Source organism: Oncorhynchus keta, unplaced genomic scaffold, assembly GCF_023373465.1.
Source record: "Oncorhynchus keta strain PuntledgeMale-10-30-2019 unplaced genomic scaffold, Oket_V2 Un_contig_2177_pilon_pilon, whole genome shotgun sequence".
NCBI lineage: Eukaryota > Metazoa > Chordata > Actinopteri > Salmoniformes > Salmonidae > Oncorhynchus > Oncorhynchus keta.
Window position 1 is genome coordinate 199,329 of NW_026282598.1, and position 18,172 is coordinate 217,500.

Genomic DNA, 18,172 nt, shown 5'->3' on the forward strand with positions numbered 1-18,172 from the left:
ATAGTCTCACACACAGTCCCTAGGGTTGGGTGATATTACTATAGTCTCACACACAGTCCCTAGGGTTGGGTGTTAGTCTCACACACAGTCCCTAGGGTTGGGTGATATTACTATAGTCTCACACACAGTCCCTAGGGTTGGGTGATATTACTATAGTCACACACAGTCCCTAGGGTTGGGTGATATTACTATAGTCTCACACACAGTCCCTAGGGTTGGGTGATATTACTATAGTCTCACACACAGTCCCTAGGGTTGGGTGATATTACTATAGTCACACACAGTCCCTAGGGTTGGGTGATATTACTATAGTCACACACAGTCCCTAGGGTTGGGTGATATTACTATAGTCTCACACACAGTCCCTAGGGTTGGGTGATATTACTATATCACACACAGTCCCTAGGGTTGGGTGATACACACAGTCCCACAGGGTTGGGTGATATTACTATAGTCTCACACACAGTCCCTAGGGTTGGGTGATATTACTATAGTCTCACACACAGTCCCTAGGGTTGGGTGATATTACTATAGTCTCACACACAGTCCCTAGGGTTGGGTGATATTACTATAGTCACACACAGTCCCTAGGGTTGGGTGATATTACTATAGTCTCACACACAGTCCCTAGGGTTGGGTGATATTACTATAGTCTCACACACAGTCCCTAGGGTTGGGTGATATTACTATAGTCACACACACAGTCCCTAGGGTTGGGTGATATTACTATAGTCTCACACACAGTCCCTAGGGTTGGGTGATATTACTATAGTCTCACACACAGTCCCTAGGGTTGGGTGATATTACTATAGTCACACACAGTCCCTAGGGTTGGGTGATATTACTATAGTCACACACAGTCCCTAGGGTTGGGTGATATTACTATAGTCTCACACACAGTCCCTAGGGTTGGGTGATATTACTATAGTCACACACAGTCCCTAGGGTTGGGTGATATTACTATAGTCACACACAGTCCCTAGGGTTGGGTGATATTACTATAGTCTCACACACAGTCCCTAGGGTTGGGTGATATTACTATAGTCACACACAGTCCCTAGGGTTGGGTGGTTGGGTGATATTACTATAGTCACACACAGTCCCTAGGGTTGGGTGATATTACTATAGTCACACACAGTCCCTAGGGTTGGGTGATATTACTATTCACACACAGTCCCTAGGGTTGGGTGATATTACTATAGTCACACAGGGTTGGGTGATATTACTATAGTCACACACAGTCCCTAGGGTTGGGTGATATTACTATAGTCACACACAGTCCCTCACACACAGGGTTGGGTGATATTACTATAGTCACACACAGTCCCTAGGGTTGGGTGATATTACTATAGTCACACACACAGTCCCTAGGGTTGGGTGATATTACTATAGTCTCACACACAGTCCCTAGGGTTGGGTGATATTACTATAGTCTCACACACAGTCCCTAGGGTTGGGTGATATTACTATAGTCACACACAGTCCCTAGGGTTGGGTGATATTACTATAGTCACACACAGTCCCTAGGGTTGGGTGATATTACTATAGTCACACACAGTCCCTAGGGTTGGGTGATATTACTATAGTCACACACAGTCCCTAGGGTTGGGTGATATTACTATAGTCACACACAGTCCCTAGGGTTGGGTGATATTACTATAGTCACACACAGTCCCTAGGGTTGGGTGATATTACTATAGTCACACACAGTCCCTAGGGTTGGGTGATATTACTATAGTCTCACACACAGTCCCTAGGGTTGGGTGATATTACTATAGTCACACACAGTCCCTAGGGTTGGGTGATATTACTATAGTCACACACAGTCCCTAGGGTTGGGTGATATTACTATAGTCTCACACACAGTCCCTAGGGTTGGGTGATATTACTATAGTCACACACACAGTCCCTAGGGTTGGGTGATATTACTATAGTCACACACAGTCCCTAGGGTTGGGTGATATTACTATAGTCACACACAGTCCCTAGGGTTGGGTGATATTACTATAGTCACACACAGTCCCTAGGGTTGGGTGATATTACTATAGTCACACACACAGTCCCTAGGGTTGGGTGATATTACTATAGTCTCACACACAGTCCCTAGGGTTGGGTGATATTACTAGTAGTACTATAGTCACACACAGTCCCTAGGGTTGGGTGATATTACTATAGTCACACACAGTCCCTAGGGTTGGGTGATATTACTATAGTCTCACACACAGTCCCTAGGGTTGGGTGATATTACTATAGTCTCACACACAGTCCCTAGGGTTGGGTGATATTACTATAGTCACACACAGTCCCTAGGGTTGGGTGATATTACTATAGTCACACACAGTCCCTAGGGTTGGGTGATATTACTATAGTCTCACACACAGTCCCTAGGGTTGGGTGATATTACTATAGTCACACACAGTCCCTAGGGTTGGGTGATATTACTATAGTCACACACACAGTCCCTAGGGTTGGGTGATATTACTATAGTCACACACAGTCCCTAGGGTTGGGTGATATTACTATAGTCACACACACAGTCCCTAGGGTTGGGTGATATTACTATAGTCACACACAGTCCCTAGGGTTGGGTGATATTACTATAGTCACACACAGTCCCTAGGGTTGGGTGATATTACTATAGTCTCACACACAGTCCCTAGGGTTGGGTGATATTACTATAGTCTCACACACAGTCCCTAGGGTTGGGTGATATTACTATAGTCACACACAGTCCCTAGGGTTGGGTGATATTACTATAGTCTCACACACAGTCCCTAGGGTTGGGTGATATTACTATAGTCTCACACACAGTCCCTAGGGTTGGGTGATATTACTATAGTCTCACACACAGTCCCTAGGGTTGGGTGATCACACAGTCCCTAGGGTTGGGTGATATTACTATAGTCTCACACACAGTCCCTAGGGTTGGGTGATATTACTATAGTCACACACACAGTCCCTAGGGTTGGGTGATATTACTATAGTCTCACACACAGTCCCTAGGGTTGGGTGATATTACTATAGTCTCACACACAGTCCCTAGGGTTGGGTGATATTACTATAGTCTCACACACAGTCCCTAGGGTTGGGTGATATTACTATAGTCACACACAGTCCCTAGGGTTGGGTGATATTACTATAGTCTCACACAGTCCCTAGGGTTGGGTGATATTACTATAGTCACACAGTCCCTAGGGTTGGGTGATATTACTATAGTCACACACACAGTCCCTAGGGTTGGGTGATATTACTATAGTCTCACACACAGTCCCTAGGGTTGGGTGATATTACTATAGTCTCACACACAGTCCCTAGGGTTGGGTGATATTACTATAGTCTCACACAGTCCCTAGGGTTGGGTGATATTACTATAGTCTCACACAGTCCCTAGGGTTGGGTGATATTACTATAGTCTCACACACAGTCCCTAGGGTTGGGTGATATTACTATAGTCTCACAGTCCCACAGTCCCTAGGGTTGGGTGATATTACTATAGTCACACACAGTCCCTAGGGTTGGGTGATATTACTATAGTCTACACACAGTCCCTAGGGTTGGGTGATATTACTATAGTCTCACACACAGTCCCTAGGGTCCCTAGGGGGTGATATTACTATAGTCACACACAGTCCCTAGGGTTGGGTGATATTACTATAGTCTAGGGTTGGGTGATATTCACACACAGTCCCTAGGGTTGGGTGATATTACTATAGTCACACACAGTCCCTAGGGTTGGGTGATATTACTATAGTCACACACAGTCCCTAGGGTTGGGTGATATTACTATAGTCTCACACAGTCCCTAGGGTTGGGTGATATTACTATAGTCTCACACACAGTCACTATAGTCACACAGTCCCTAGGGTTGGGTGATATTACTATAGTCTCACACACAGTCCCTAGGGTTGGGTGATATTACTATAGTCTCACACACAGTCCCTAGGGTTGGGTGATATTACTATAGTCACACACAGTCCCTAGGGTTGGGTGATATAGTCACACACAGTCCCTATAGTCTCAGTCACACACAGTCCCTAGGGTTGGGTGATATTACTATAGTCTCACACACAGTCCCTAGGGTTGGGTGATATTACTATAGTCACACACAGTCCCTAGGGTTGGGTGATATTACTATAGTCTCACACAGTCCCTAGGGTTGGGTGATATTACTATAGTCTCACACACAGTCCCTAGGGTTGGGTGATATTACTATAGTCTCACACAGTCCCACACACAGTCCCTAGGGTTGGGTGATATTACTATACACACAGTCCCTAGGGTTGGGTGATATTACTATAGTCTCACACACAGTCCCTAGGGTTGGGTGATATTACTATAGTCACACACACAGTCCCTAGGGTTGGGTGATATTACTATAGTCTCACACACAGTCCCTAGGGTTGGGTGATATTACTATAGTCACACACAGTTGGGTGATATTACTATAGTCACACACAGTCCCTAGGGTTGGGTGATATTACTATAGTCTCACACAGTTAGGGTTGGGTATTACTATAGTCACACACAGTCCCTAGGGTTGGGTGATATTACTATAGTCACACACAGTCCCTAGGGTTGGGTGATATTACTATAGTCACACACAGTCCCTAGGGTTGGGTGATATTACTATAGTCACACACAGTCCCTAGGGTTGGGGTGATATTACTATAGTCACACACAGTCCCTGGGTGATATTACTATAGTCTCACACAGTCCCTAGGGGTGATATTACTATAGTCTCACACACAGTCCCTAGGGTTGGGTGATATTACTATAGTCACACACAGTCCCTAGGGTTGGGTGATATTACTATAGTCTCACACACAGTCCCTAGGGTTGGGTGATATTACTATAGTCACACACAGTCCCTAGGGTTGGGTGATATTACTATAGTCTCACACAGTCCCTAGGGTTGGGTGATATTACTATAGTCTCACACAGTCCCTAGGGTTGGGTGATATTACTATAGTCACACACAGTCCCTAGGGTTGGGTGATATTACTACAGTCCCACAGGGTCCCTAGGGTTGGGTGATATTACTATAGTCACACACAGTCCCTAGGGTTGGGTGATATTACTATAGTCACACACAGTCCCTAGGGTTGGGTGATATTACTATAGTCTCACACACAGTCCCTAGGGTGATATTACTATAGTCACACACAGTCCCTAGGGTTGGGTGATATTACTATAGTCTCACACACAGTCCCTAGGGTTGGGTGATATTACTATAGTCTCACACACAGTCCCTAGGGTTGGGTGATATTACTATAGTCACACACAGTCCCTAGGGTTGGGTGATATTACTATAGTCACACACAGTCCCTAGGGTTGGGTGATATTACTATAGTCACACACAGTCCCTAGGGTTGGGTGATATTACTATAGTCTCACACAGTCCCTAGGGTTGGGTGATATTACTATAGTCTCACACACAGTCCCTAGGGTTGGGTGATATTACTATAGTCTCACACACAGTCCCTAGGGTTGGGTGATATTACTATAGTCTCACACACAGTCCCTAGGGTTGGGTGATATTACTATAGTCACACACAGTCCCTAGGGTTGGGTGATATTACTATAGTCTCACACAGTCCCTAGGGTTGGGTGATATTACTATAGTCTCACACACAGTCCCTAGGGTTGGGTGATATTACTATAGTCTCACACAGTCCCTAGGGTTGGGTGATATTACTATAGTCACACACAGTCCCTAGGGTTGGGTGATATTACTATAGTCACACACAGTCCCTAGGGTTGGGTGATATTACTATAGTCACACACAGTCCCTAGGGTTGGGTGATATTACTATAGTCACACACAGTCCCTAGGGTTGGGTGATATTACTATAGTCTCACACACAGTCCCTAGGGTTGGGTGATATTACTATAGTCTCACACACAGTCCCTAGGGTTGGGTGATAATACTATAGTCTCACACAGTCCCTAGGGTTGGGTGATATTACTATAGTCACACACAGTCCCTAGGGTTGGGTGATATTACTATAGTCTCACACACAGTCCCTAGGGTTGGGTGATATTACTATAGTCTCACACACAGTCCCTAGGGTGATATTACTATAGTCACACACAGTCCCTAGGGTTGGGTGATATTACTATAGTCACACACAGTCCCTAGGGTTGGGTGATATTACTATAGTCACACACAGTCCCTAGGGTTGGGTGATATTACTATAGTCACACACAGTCCCTAGGGTGATGGGTAGTCACACACAGTCCCTAGGGTTGGGTGATATTACTATAGTCTCACACACAGTCCCTAGGGTTGGGTGATATTACTATAGTCTCACACAGTCCCTAGGGTTGGGTGATATTACTATAGTCACACACAGTCCCTAGGGTTGGGTGATATTACTATAGTCACACACAGTCCCTAGGGTTGGGTGATATTACTATAGTCTCACACACAGTCCCTAGGGTTGGGTGATATTACTATAGTCTCACACACAGTCCCTAGGGTTGGGTGATATTACTATAGTCACACACAGTCCCTAGGGTTGGGTGATATTACTATAGTCACACATAGTCCCTAGGGTTGGGTGATATTACTATAGTCACACACAGTCCCTAGGGTTGGGTGATATTACTATAGTCACACACAGTCCCTAGGGTTGGGTGATATTACTATAGTCTCACACACAGTCCCTAGGGTTGGGTGATATTACTATAGTCACACACACAGTCCCTAGGGTTGGGTGATATTAGTCTCCCTCCTCCTGTCTCTCTGTCTCCATCCTCCTCTCTCTCTGTCTCCCTCCTCCTCCCTCTCTGTCTCTGTTTCCCTCCTCCTCCCTCTCTGTCTCTCCTCCCTCCTCTCCTCTGTCTGTCTCTCTCTTGTCTCCCTCCTCCTCCCTCTCTGTCTCTCTGTTTCCCTCCTCCTCTCTCTCTGTCTCCCTCCTCCTCCCTCTCTGTCTCTCTGTCTCCCTCCTCCTCCCTCTCTGTCTCTCTGTCTCCTCCTCCTCCTCCTCCCTCTCTGTCTCCCTCCTCCTCCCTCTCTGTCTCTCTGTCTCCCTCCTCCTCTGTCTCTCTGTCTCCCTCCTCCTCCCTCTCTGTCTCTCTGTCTCCCTCCTCCTCCCTCTGTCTCTCTGTCTCCCTCCTCCTCCCTCTCTGTCTCTCCCTCCTCCTCCCTCTCTGTCTCTCTGTCTCCCTCCTCCTCCCTCTCTGTCTCTCTGTCTCCCTCCTCCTCCCTCTCTGTCTCTGTCTCTCTGTCTCCCTCCTCCTCCCTCTCTGTCTCTGTCTCTGTCTCCCTCCTCCTCCCTCTCTCTCTCTCTGTCTCCCTCCTCCTCCCTCTCTGTCTCTCTGTCTCCCTCCTCCTCCCTCTCTGTCTCTCTGTCTCCCTCCTCCTCCCTCTCTGTCTCTCTGTCTCCCTCCTCCTCCCTCTCTCTCTCTCTGTCTCCCTCCTCCTCCCTCTCTCTCCCTCTCTGTCTCCCTCCTCCTCCCTCTCTGTCTCTCTGTCTCCCTCCTCCTCTCTCTGTCTCTCTGTCTCCCTCCTCCTCCCCCTCTCTCTCTGTCTCCCTCCTCCCTCCCTCTCTGTCTCCCTCCTCCTCCCTCTCTGTCTCCCTCCTCCTCCCTCTCTGTCTCTCTGTCTCCCTCCTCCTCCCTCTCTGTCTCTCTGTCTCTCTGTCTCCCTCCTCCTCCCTCTCTGTCTCTCTGTCTCTCTGTCTCCCTCCTCCTCCCTCTCTGTCTCTCTGTCTCCCTCCTCCTCCTCCTCCCTCTCTGTGTCCCTCCTCCCTCTCTGTCTCTCTGTCTCCCTCCTCCTCCCTCTCTGTCTCTCTGTCTCTCTGTCTCCCTCCTCCTCCCTCTCTGTCTCTCTGTCTCCCTCCTCCTCCCTCTCTGTCTCCCTCCTCCTGTCTCTCTGTCTCCCTCCTCCTCCCTCTCTGTCTCTGTCTCCCTCCTCCTCCCTCTCTGTCTCTGTCTCCCTCCTCCTCCCTCTCTGTCTCTCTGTTTCCCTCCTCCTCCCTCTCTGTCTCTCTGTTTCCCTCCATCTGTCTCTATGTGGATGAGATGTAGTCTGGATAATGTGTATCCTGGTAGATGTGTTCCAGATTACTTTTTAAATTGAGAAATCTAATCAGAGAACATGTTGCTATTGGGACCTAACCTCTATTAATATCTCTCCCTCCTCCCTCCTCGATCTCTCTCTGTCCCTCCTCCTCCTCAATCTCTCTCTCTGTGTCTCTCTCTCTCTCTCTTTCCCCTCCTCGATCTCTCTCTGTTCCCAGGGTCTCTATGATAACTTCCTGTCTATGCGTGTGAAGGACCACGATCTTGGCAGAGTGTGTCAGGCTCTGGATTGGTTGGGCTTCTCAGACGGGTTGACCCAGGCCATGCTGCAAGGACAAAACTTCTCTCTGCTGCGATACCAGCCCTTCCTCCCCGCAGCTTTCCACTTCCTGTTTGCTCACACACACGTCCCCCGCATCAACTACCCCCACAGCCAGTACGAGGTACACACACAAAACCTGGGCTTAGATAGAATGTGGTGTTCCTCTGGGTTCTATTCTAGGAATAGATAGAATGTGGTGTTCCTCAGGGTTCTATTCTACAAATAGATAGAATGTGGTGTTCCTCTGGGCTATATTCTAGGAATAGATAGATAGAATGTGGTGTTCCTCAGGGTTCTATTCTACAAATAGATAGAATGTGGTGTTCCTCTGGGCTATATTCTAGGAATAGATAGATAGAATGTGGTGTTCCTCAGGGTTCTATTCTACAAATAGATAGAATGTGGTGTTCCTCAGGGTTCTATTCTACAAATATATAGATAGAATGTGGTGTTCCTCAGGGTTCTATTCTAGGAATAGATAGAATGTGGTGTTCCTCAGGGTTCTATTCTAGGAATAGATAGAATGTGGTGTTCCTCAGGGTTCTATTCTAGGAATAGATAGAATGTGGTGTTCCTCAGGGTTCTATTCTAGGAATAGATAGAATGTGGTGTTCCTCAGGGTTCTATTCTACAAATAGATAGAATGTGGTGTTCCTCAGGGTTCTATTCTAGGAATAGATAGAATGTGGTGTTCCTCAGGGTTCTATTCTAGGAATAGATAGAATGTGGTGTTCCTCAGGGTTCTATTCTAGGAATAGATAGAATGTGGTGTTCCTCAGGGTTCTATTCTACAAATAGATAGAATGTGGTGTTCCTCAGGGTTCTATTCTAGGAATAGATAGATAGAATGTGGTGTTCCTCTGGGTTATATTCTAGGAATAGATAGAATGTGGTGTTCCTCAGGGCTATATTCTAGGAATAGATAGATAGAATGTGGTGTTCCTCTGGGTTCTATTCTAGGAATAGATAGATAGAATGTGGTGTTCCTCTGGGTTCTATTCTAGGAATAGATAGAATGTGGTGTTCCACAGGTTTATATTCTAGGAATAGATAGAATGTGGTGTTCCTCAGGGTTCTATTCTACAAATAGATAGAATGTGGTGTTCCTCAGGGTTATATTCTAGGAATAGATAGATAGAATGTGGTGTTCCTCAGGGTTCTATTCTAGGAATAGATAGAATGTGGTGTTCCTCTGGGCTATATTCTAGGAATAGATAGAATGTGGTGTTCCACAGGTTTATATTCTAGGAATAGATAGAATGTGGTGTTCCTCAGGGTTCTATTCTACAAATAGATAGAATGTGGTGTTCCTCAGGGTTATATTCTAGGAATAGATAGATAGAATGTGGTGTTCCTCAGGGTTATATTCTAGGAATAGATAAATAGAATGTGGTGTTCCTCAGGGTTCTATTCTAGGAATAGATAGATAGAATGTGGTGTTCCTCAGGGTTCTATTCTAGGAATAGATATATATAATGTGGTGTTCCTCTGGGCTATATTCTAGGAATAGATATATATAATGTGGTGTTCCTCTGGGCTATATTCTAGGAATAGATAGATAGAATGTGGTGTTCCTCAGGGTTCTATTCTAGGAATACATAGAATGTAGTGTTCCTCAGGGTTTTATTCTAGATCCTCTGTTATTTCAGCCATAGCTCTCTATAATAATTTATCGTCCCTTTCTCTACCCCTTCTCTCCTCTCTTCCCCTTCTCTCCTCTCTACCTCCTCTCTCTCCTCTCTACCTCCTCTCTCCACTATCTTCCCCCTTCTCTCTTCCCCCTTCTCTCTTCCCCTTCTCTCTTCCCCCTTCTCTCTTTCCCCTCTCTCCTCTTCACCCTCTCTCCTCTTCACCCTCTCCTCTTCACCCTCTCTCCTCTCCTCTCTTCCCCATCTCTCCTCTCCTCTCTTCCCCATCTCTCCTCTCCTCTCTTCCCCATCTCTCCTCTCCTCTCTTCCCCATCTCTCCTCTCCTCTCCTCTCTTCCCCATCTCTCCTCTCCTCTCTTCCCATCTCTCCTCTCCTCTCTTCTCCATCTCTCCTCTCCTCTCTTCCCCATCTCTCCTCTCCTCTCTTCCCCATCTCTCCTCTCCTCTCTTCCCCATCTCTCCTCTCCTCTCTTCCCCATCTCTCCTCTCCTCTCCTCCCCCTCTCCCCCTCTCTTCCCCCTCTCCTCTCTTCCCCCTCTCTTCTCTTCCCCTCCCCTCTCCTCTCTTCCCCCTCCCCTCTCCTCTCTTCCCCCTCTCCTCTCCTCTCTTCCCCCTCTCCTCTCCTCTCTTCCCCCTCTCCTCTCCTCTCTTCCCCTCTCTCCTCCCCCTCTCTTCCCCCTCTCCTCTCCTCTCTTCCCCTCTCCTCTCTTCCCTTCCCCTCTCTCCTCTCTTTCCCCTCTCTCCTCTCCTCTCTTCCCCTCTCTCCTCTCCTCTCTTCCCCCTCGCTCCTCTCTTCCCCCTCGCTCCTCTTCCCCTCGCTCCTCTCCTCTCTTCCCCCTTCTCTCTCCCCTCTCCTCTCTCCTCTCCTCTCTTCCCCTCGCTCCTCTCCTCTCTTCCCCTCGCTCCTCTCCTCTCTTCCCCCTCTCTCCTCTCTTCCCCTCTCTCCTCTCCTCTCTTTCCCCTCTCTCCTCTCCTCTCTCCCCCCTCGCTCCTCTCTTCCCCCTCTCCTCTCCTCTTCCCCTCGCTCCTCTCCTCTCTTCCCCTCTCTCCTCTCCTCTCTTCCCCCTCGCTCCTCTCCTCTCTTCCCCCTCGCTCCTCTCCTCTCTTCCCCCTCGCTCCTCTCCTCTCTTCCCCCTCGCTCCTCTCCTCTCTTCCCCCTCGCTCCTCTCCTCTCTTCCCCCTCGCTCCTCTCCTCTCTTCCCCCTCGCTCCTCTCCTCTCTTCCCCCTCGCTCCTCTCCTCTCTTCCCCCTCTCTCTCCAGGCTCTAACTAAGACCTCAGCCAGCAGGAACGCTCTGGCGGCCATGTTGTCTGAAGTCCCAGCATGCATCAGGACTAGAGTCAGTGAGCTTAGTCTCAGTCTGGACATCCTGTCTCTCCTGCTGGATATCATCTGTCCTAAACTACGACCTGTAGGTACACACACACACACACACACACACACACACACACACACACACACACACACACACACACACACACACACACACACACACACACACACACACTGGATATTATCTGTCCTAAACTACGACCTGTAGGTACACACACTGGATATTATCTGTCCTAAACTACGACCTGTAGGTACACACACTGGATAATATCTGTCCTAACCTACAACCTGTAGGTACACACACACACTGGACATTATCTGTCCTAAACTATGACCTGTAGGTACACACACACACTGGATATTATCTGTCCTAAACTATGACCTGTAGATACACACACACACTGGATATTATCTGTCCCAAACTATGACCTGTAGGTACACACACTGGATATTATCTGTCCTAAACTATGACCTGTAGGTACACACACACTGGATATTATCTGTCCTAAACTACGACCTGTAGATACACACACTGGATATTATCTGTCCCAAACTATGACCTGTAGATACACACACTGGATATTATCTGTCCTAAACTATGACCTGTAGGGACACACACTGGATATTATCTGTCCCAAACTATGACCTGTAGATACACACACACACTGGATATTATCTGTCCTAAACTATGACCTGTAGGTACACACACACTGGATATTATCTGTCCTAAACTATGACCTGTAGGTACACACTGGATATTATCTGTCCTAAACTATGACCTGTAGATACACACACACACTGGATATTATCTGTCCTAAACTATGACCTGTAGGTACACACACTGGATATTATCTGTCCTAAACTATGACCTGTAGGTACACACACACACTGGATATTATCTGTCCTAAACTATGACCTGTAGGGACACACACTGGATATTATCTGTCCTAAACTATGACCTGTAGGTACACACACACTGGATATTATCTGTCCTAAACTATGACCTGTAGGTACACACACACTGGATATTATCTGTCCTAAACTATGACCTGTAGGTACACACACACTGGATATTATCTGTCCTAAACTATGACCTGTAGGTACACACACACACTGGATATTATCTGTCCTAAACTATGACCTGTAGGTACACACACACACTGGATATTATCTGTCCTAAACTATGACCTGTAGGTACACACACTGGATATTATCTGTCCTAAACTATGACCTGTAGGTACACACACTGGATATTATCTGTCCTAAACTATGACCTGTAGATACACACACTGGATATTATCTGTCTTAAACTATGACCTGTAGGGACACACACTGGATATTATCTGTCCTAAACTACGACCTGTAGGTACACACACTGGATATTATCTGTCCTAAACTATGACCTGTAGGTACACACTGGATATTATCTGTCCTAAACTATGACCTGTAGGTACACACACTGGATAATATCTGTCCTAAACTATGACCTGTAGGGACACACACTGGATATTATCTGTCCTAAACTATGACCTGTAGGTACACACACACTGGATATTATCTGTCCTAAACTATGACCTGTTGTTGTTGTCCTGGCCCCACATGGCCAGGTCTCTAACCTCTTCCCTATAGGCTGTCTCATCGTTGTCGGTAATCAGGCATAGCACTGTTGTCATCTGCAAACTTAATGATGGTGTTGGAGTCTTGCCTGGCTGTGCAGTCATGAGTGAACAGGGAGTACAGGAGGGGACTGAGCACGCACCCCTGAGGGGCCCCCGTGTTGGGGATCAGCGTGGCGGATGTGTTGTTACCTACCCTCACCACCTGGGGGCGGGCTGTCAGGAAGTCCAGGATCCAGTTGCAGAGGGAGGTATTTAGTCCCAGGGTCCTTAGCTTAGTGATGAGCTTTGAGGGCACTATGGTGTTGAACGCTGAGCTGTAGCCAATGAATAGCATTCTCACATAGGTGTTCCTTTTGTCCAGGTAGGAAAGGGCAGTGTGGAGTGCAATAGTGATTGTGTCATCTGTGTATCTGTTGGGGCGGTATGCGAATTGGAGCGGGTGTAGGGTTCCCGGGAGGATGGTGTTGTGAGCCACGACAAGCCTTTCAGAGCACTTCATGGCTACAGACGTGAGTGCCACGGGGTGGTAATCAATTAGCCAGCTTACCTTTACTTTCTTTGGCACAGGGACTATGGTGGTCTGCTTGAAACAGGTTGAGGTTGAGAACGTCAGTGAAGGCACTTGCCAGTTGGTCCAGGCTCTGAGTACTCGTCCTGGTAATCCGTCTGAATGTTGACCTGTTTAGAGGTCTTGTTCACGTAGGCTACCGAGAGCTTTATCACACAGTCATCCAGAACAGCTGGTGCTGTCGTGCATGCTTCAGTGTTGCTTGCCTCGAAGCGAGCATAAAAGGCATTTAGGTTGTCACGTCGCGTCACTGGGCAGCTCCCGGCTCGGTCTCCCTTTGTAGTCCGTGTCACTGGGCAGCTCCCGGCTCGGTCTCCCTTTGTAGTCCGTGTCACTGGGCAGCTCCCGGCTCGGTCTCCCTTTGTAGTCCGTGTCACTGGGCAGCTCCCGCCTCGGTCTCCCTTTGTAGTCCGTATTAGGTCGTCAGGTCGCGTCACTGGGCAGCTCCCGGCTCGGTCTCCCTTCGTAGTCCGTAATAGGTCGTCAGGTCGCGTCACTGGGCAGCTCCCGGCTCGGTCTCCCTTCGTAGTCCGTATTAGGTCGTCAGGTCGTGTCACTGGGCAGCTCCCGGCTCGGTCTCCCTTTGTAGTCCGTGTCACTGGGCAGCTCCCGGCTCAGTCTCCCTTCGTAGTCCGTAATAGGTCGTCACGTCGCGTCACTGGGCAGCTCCCGGCTCGGTCTCCCTTTGTAGTCCGTGTCACTGGGCAGCTCCCGGCTCGGTCTCCCTTCGTAGTCCGTAATAGGTCGTCAGGTCGCGTCACTGGGCAGCTCCCGGCTCGGTCTCCCTTCGTAGTCCGTAATAGGTCGTGTCACTGGGCATCTCCCGGCTCGGTCTCCCTTTGTAGTCCGTGTCACTGGGCAGCTCCCGGCTCGGTCTCCCTTCGTAGTCCGTAATAGTTTGCCCTTCCACATCCGACGAGCATCAGAATCGGTGTAGGATTTAATCTTAGTCTGGTATTGACACTTTGCCTGTTCGCAGGATTTCTTATTAGTGTCCGGTATTAGTATCCCGCTCCTTGAAAGCGGCAGCTCTAGCCTTTAGCTCGGTGTGGATGTTACCTCTAATCCATAGCTTCTGGTTGGGAAATGTACGTACGGTCACTGTGGGGACGACGTCATCGATGCACTTATTGATCAAGCTGGTGACTGATGTGGTGTACTCCTCAGTGCCATTGGATGAATCCAGGAACATATTCCAGTCTGTGCTAGAAAACAGTCCTGTAGTTTAGCATCTGCGTTATCTGACCACTTCCGTATTGAACCAGCTACTGGTACTTCCTGCTTTAGTTTTTGCTTGTAAGCAGGAATCAGGAGGATAGAATTAGGGTATGTTTTGCCAAATGGAGGGCGAGGGAAAGCTTTGTATGCATCTCTGTGTGGAGTTGTTTTCCTGTGTCTGGTAGCACATGTGACATGCTGGTAGAAATGAGGTAAAACTGATTTCAGTTGCCTGCATTAAAGTGTCCGGCCACTAGGAGCACAGCTTCCTGATGAGCAGTGTCTTGTTTGTTCATGGTCTTATACAGCTTTAGGTCTCAGTACCAGCATCAGTGTTGTTTATGGTCTTATACAGCTGGTTGAGAGGTCTTAGTGCCAGCATCAGTCTTGTTCATGGCCTTATACAGCTGGTTGAGAGGTCTTAGTGCCAGCATCAGTCTTGTTTATGGTCTTATACAGCTGGTTGAGAGGTCTTAGTGCCAGCATCAGTCTTGTTTATGGTCTTATACAGCTGGTTGAGAGGTCTTAGTGCCAGCATCAGTCTTGTTTATGGTCTTATACAGCTGGTTGAGAGGTCTTAGTGCCAGCATCAGTCTTGTTTATGGTCTTATACAGCTGGTTGAGAGGTCTTAGTGCCAGCATCAGTCTTGTTTATGGTCTTATACAGCTGGTTGAGAGGTCTTAGAGCCAGCATCAGTCTTGTTTATGGTCTTATACAGCTGGTTGAGAGGTCTTAGTGCCAGCATCAGTCTTGTTTATGGTCTTATACAGCTGGTTGAGAGGTCTTAGTGCCAGCATCAGTCTTGTTTATGGTCTTATACAGCTGGTTGAGAGGTCTTAGTGCCAGCATCAGTCTTGTTTATGGTCTTATACAGCTGGTTGAGAGGTCTTAGTGCCAGCATCAGTCTTGTTTATGGTCTTATACAGCTGGTTGAGAGGTCTTAGAGCCAGCATCAGTCTTGTTTATGGTCTTATACAGCTGGTTGAGAGGTCTTAGTGCCAGCATCAGTCTTGTTTATGGTCTTATACAGCTGGTTGAGAGGTCTTAGTGCCAGCATCAGTCTTGTTTATGGTCTTATACAGCTGGTTGAGAGGTCTTAGTGCCAGCATCAGTCTTGTTTATGGTCTTATACAGCTGGTTGAGAGGTCTTAGTGCCAGCATCAGTCTTGTTTATGGTCTTATACAGCTGGTTGAGAGGTCTTAGTGCCAGCATCAGTCTTGTTTATGGTCTTATACAGCTGGTTGAGAGGTCTCAGTGCCAGCATCAGTCTTGTTTATGGTCTTATACAGCTGGTTGAGAGGTCTTAGTGCCAGCATCAGTCTTGTTTATGGCCTTATACAGCTGGTTGAGAGGTCTTAGTGCCAGCATCATGTTTATGGTCTTATACAGCTGGTTGAGAGGTCTTAGTGCCAGCATCAGTCTTGTTTATGGTCTTATACAGCTGGTTGAGAGGTCTTAGTGCCAGCATCAGTCTTGTTTATGGTCTTATACAGCTGGTTGAGAGGTCTTAGTGCCAGCATCAGTCTTGTTTATGGTCTTATACAGCTGGTTGAGAGGTCTTAGTGCCAGCATCAGTCTTGTTTTTTTTATGGTCTTATACAGCTGGTTGAGAGGTCTTAGTGCCAGCATCAGTCTTGTTTATGGTCTTATACAGCTGGTTGAGAGGTCTTAGTGCCAGCATCATGTTCATGGTCTTATACAGCTGGTTGAGAGGTCTCAGTACCAGCATCAGTCTTGTTTATGGTCTTATACAGCTGGTTGAGAGGTCTTAGTGCCAGCATCATGTTTATGGTCTTATACAGCTGGTTGAGAGGTCTTAGTGCCAGCATCAGTCTTGTTTATGGTCTTATACAGCTGGTTGAGAGGTCTTAGTGCCAGCATCAGTCTTGTTTATGGTCTTATACAGCTGGTTGAGAGGTCTTAGTGCCAGCATCAGTCTTGTTTATGGTCTTATACAGCTGGTTGAGAGGTCTTAGTGCCAGCATCATGTTTATGGTCTTATACAGCTGGTTGAGAGGTCTTAGTGCCAGCATCAGTCTTGTTTATGGTCTTATACAGCTGGTTGAGAGGTCTTAGTGCCAGCATCATGTTTATGGTCTGTTCAGGGGGGTCAGGTGTTGAATAACAGGTGTTTCTATGGTCTTATACAGGTGAACCCCCAACTGTTCAGGGGGTCAGGTGTTGAATAACAGGTGTATCTGTGTACAGCAGGTGAACCCCCAACTGTTCAGGGGGTTCAGGTGTTGAATAACAGGTGTTTCTGCGTCCAGGTGAACCCCCAACTGTTCAGGGGGTCAGGTGTTGAATAACAGGTGTTTCTGTGTGTCAGGTGAACCCCCAACTGTTCATGGGGGTCAGGTGTTGAATAACAGGTGTTTCTGTGTACAGCAGGTGAACCCCCAACTGTTCATGGGGGTCAGGTGTTGAATAACAGGTGTTTCTGTGTCCAGGTGAACCCCCAACTGTTCATGGGGGGTCAGGTGTTGAATAACAGGTGTTTCTGTGCCAGCATCAGGTGAACCCCCAACTGTTCAGGGGGTCAGGTGTTGAATAACAGGTGTTTCTGTGTACAGCAGGTGAACCCCCAACTGTTCAGGGGGTCAGGTGTTGAATAACAGGTGTTTCTGTGTTCAGGTGAAGTGCCCCAACTGTTCAGCTGGTTGGGGGTCAGGTGTTGAATAACAGGTGTTTCTGTGTGTCCAGGTGAACCCCCAACTGTTCAGGGGGTCAGGTGTTGAATAACAGGTGTTTCTGTGTCTTATACAGGTGAACCCCCAACTGTTCATGGGGGTCAGGTGTTGAATAACAGGTGTTTCTGTATACAGCAGGTGAACCCCCAACTGTTCAGGGGGTCAGGTGTTGAATAACAGGTGTTTCTGTGTCAGGTGAACCCCCAACTGTTCAGCTGGGGGGTTCAGGTGTTGAATAACAGGTGTTTCTGTGTGCCAGGTGAACCCCCAACTGTTCAGGGGTTCAGGTGTTGAATAACAGGTGTTTCTGTATACAGCAGGTGAACCCCCAACTGTTCAGGGGGTTCAGGTGTTGAATAACAGGTGTTTCTGTATACCAGGTGAACCCCCAACTGTTCAGGGGGTCAGGTGTTGAATAACAGGTGTTTCTGTGTCCAGGTGAACCCCCAACTGTTCAGGGGGTCAGGTGTTGAATAACAGGTGTTTCTGTGCCAGGTGAACCCCCAACTGTTCAGGGGGGGTCAGGTGTTGAATAACAGGTGTTTCTGTGTGTCCAGGTGAACCCCCAACTGTTCAGGGGGGTTCAGGTGTTGAATAACAGGTGTTTCTGTGTCCAGGTGAACCCCCAACTGTTCAGGGGGGGTCAGGTGTTGAATAACAGGTGTTTCTGTGTCCAGGTGAACCCCCAACTGTTCAGGGGGGGTCAGGTGTTGAATAACAGGTGTTTCTGTGTCCAGGTGAACCCCCAA

General features: G+C 47.7%; 1 protein-coding gene across 1 annotated transcript in view; it reads left to right on the plus strand.

Annotated features, from left to right (window-relative positions):
- Positions 1 to 18,172, plus strand: part of chtf18 (CTF18, chromosome transmission fidelity factor 18 homolog (S. cerevisiae)) — a 98,246-nt gene that overhangs the window by 49,848 nt on the left and 30,226 nt on the right. Inside the window, 2 exon segments of the mRNA XM_052504992.1 lie at positions 8,243 to 8,467; positions 11,256 to 11,405. Coding sequence (XP_052360952.1) covers positions 8,243 to 8,467; positions 11,256 to 11,405 — 375 coding nt within the window.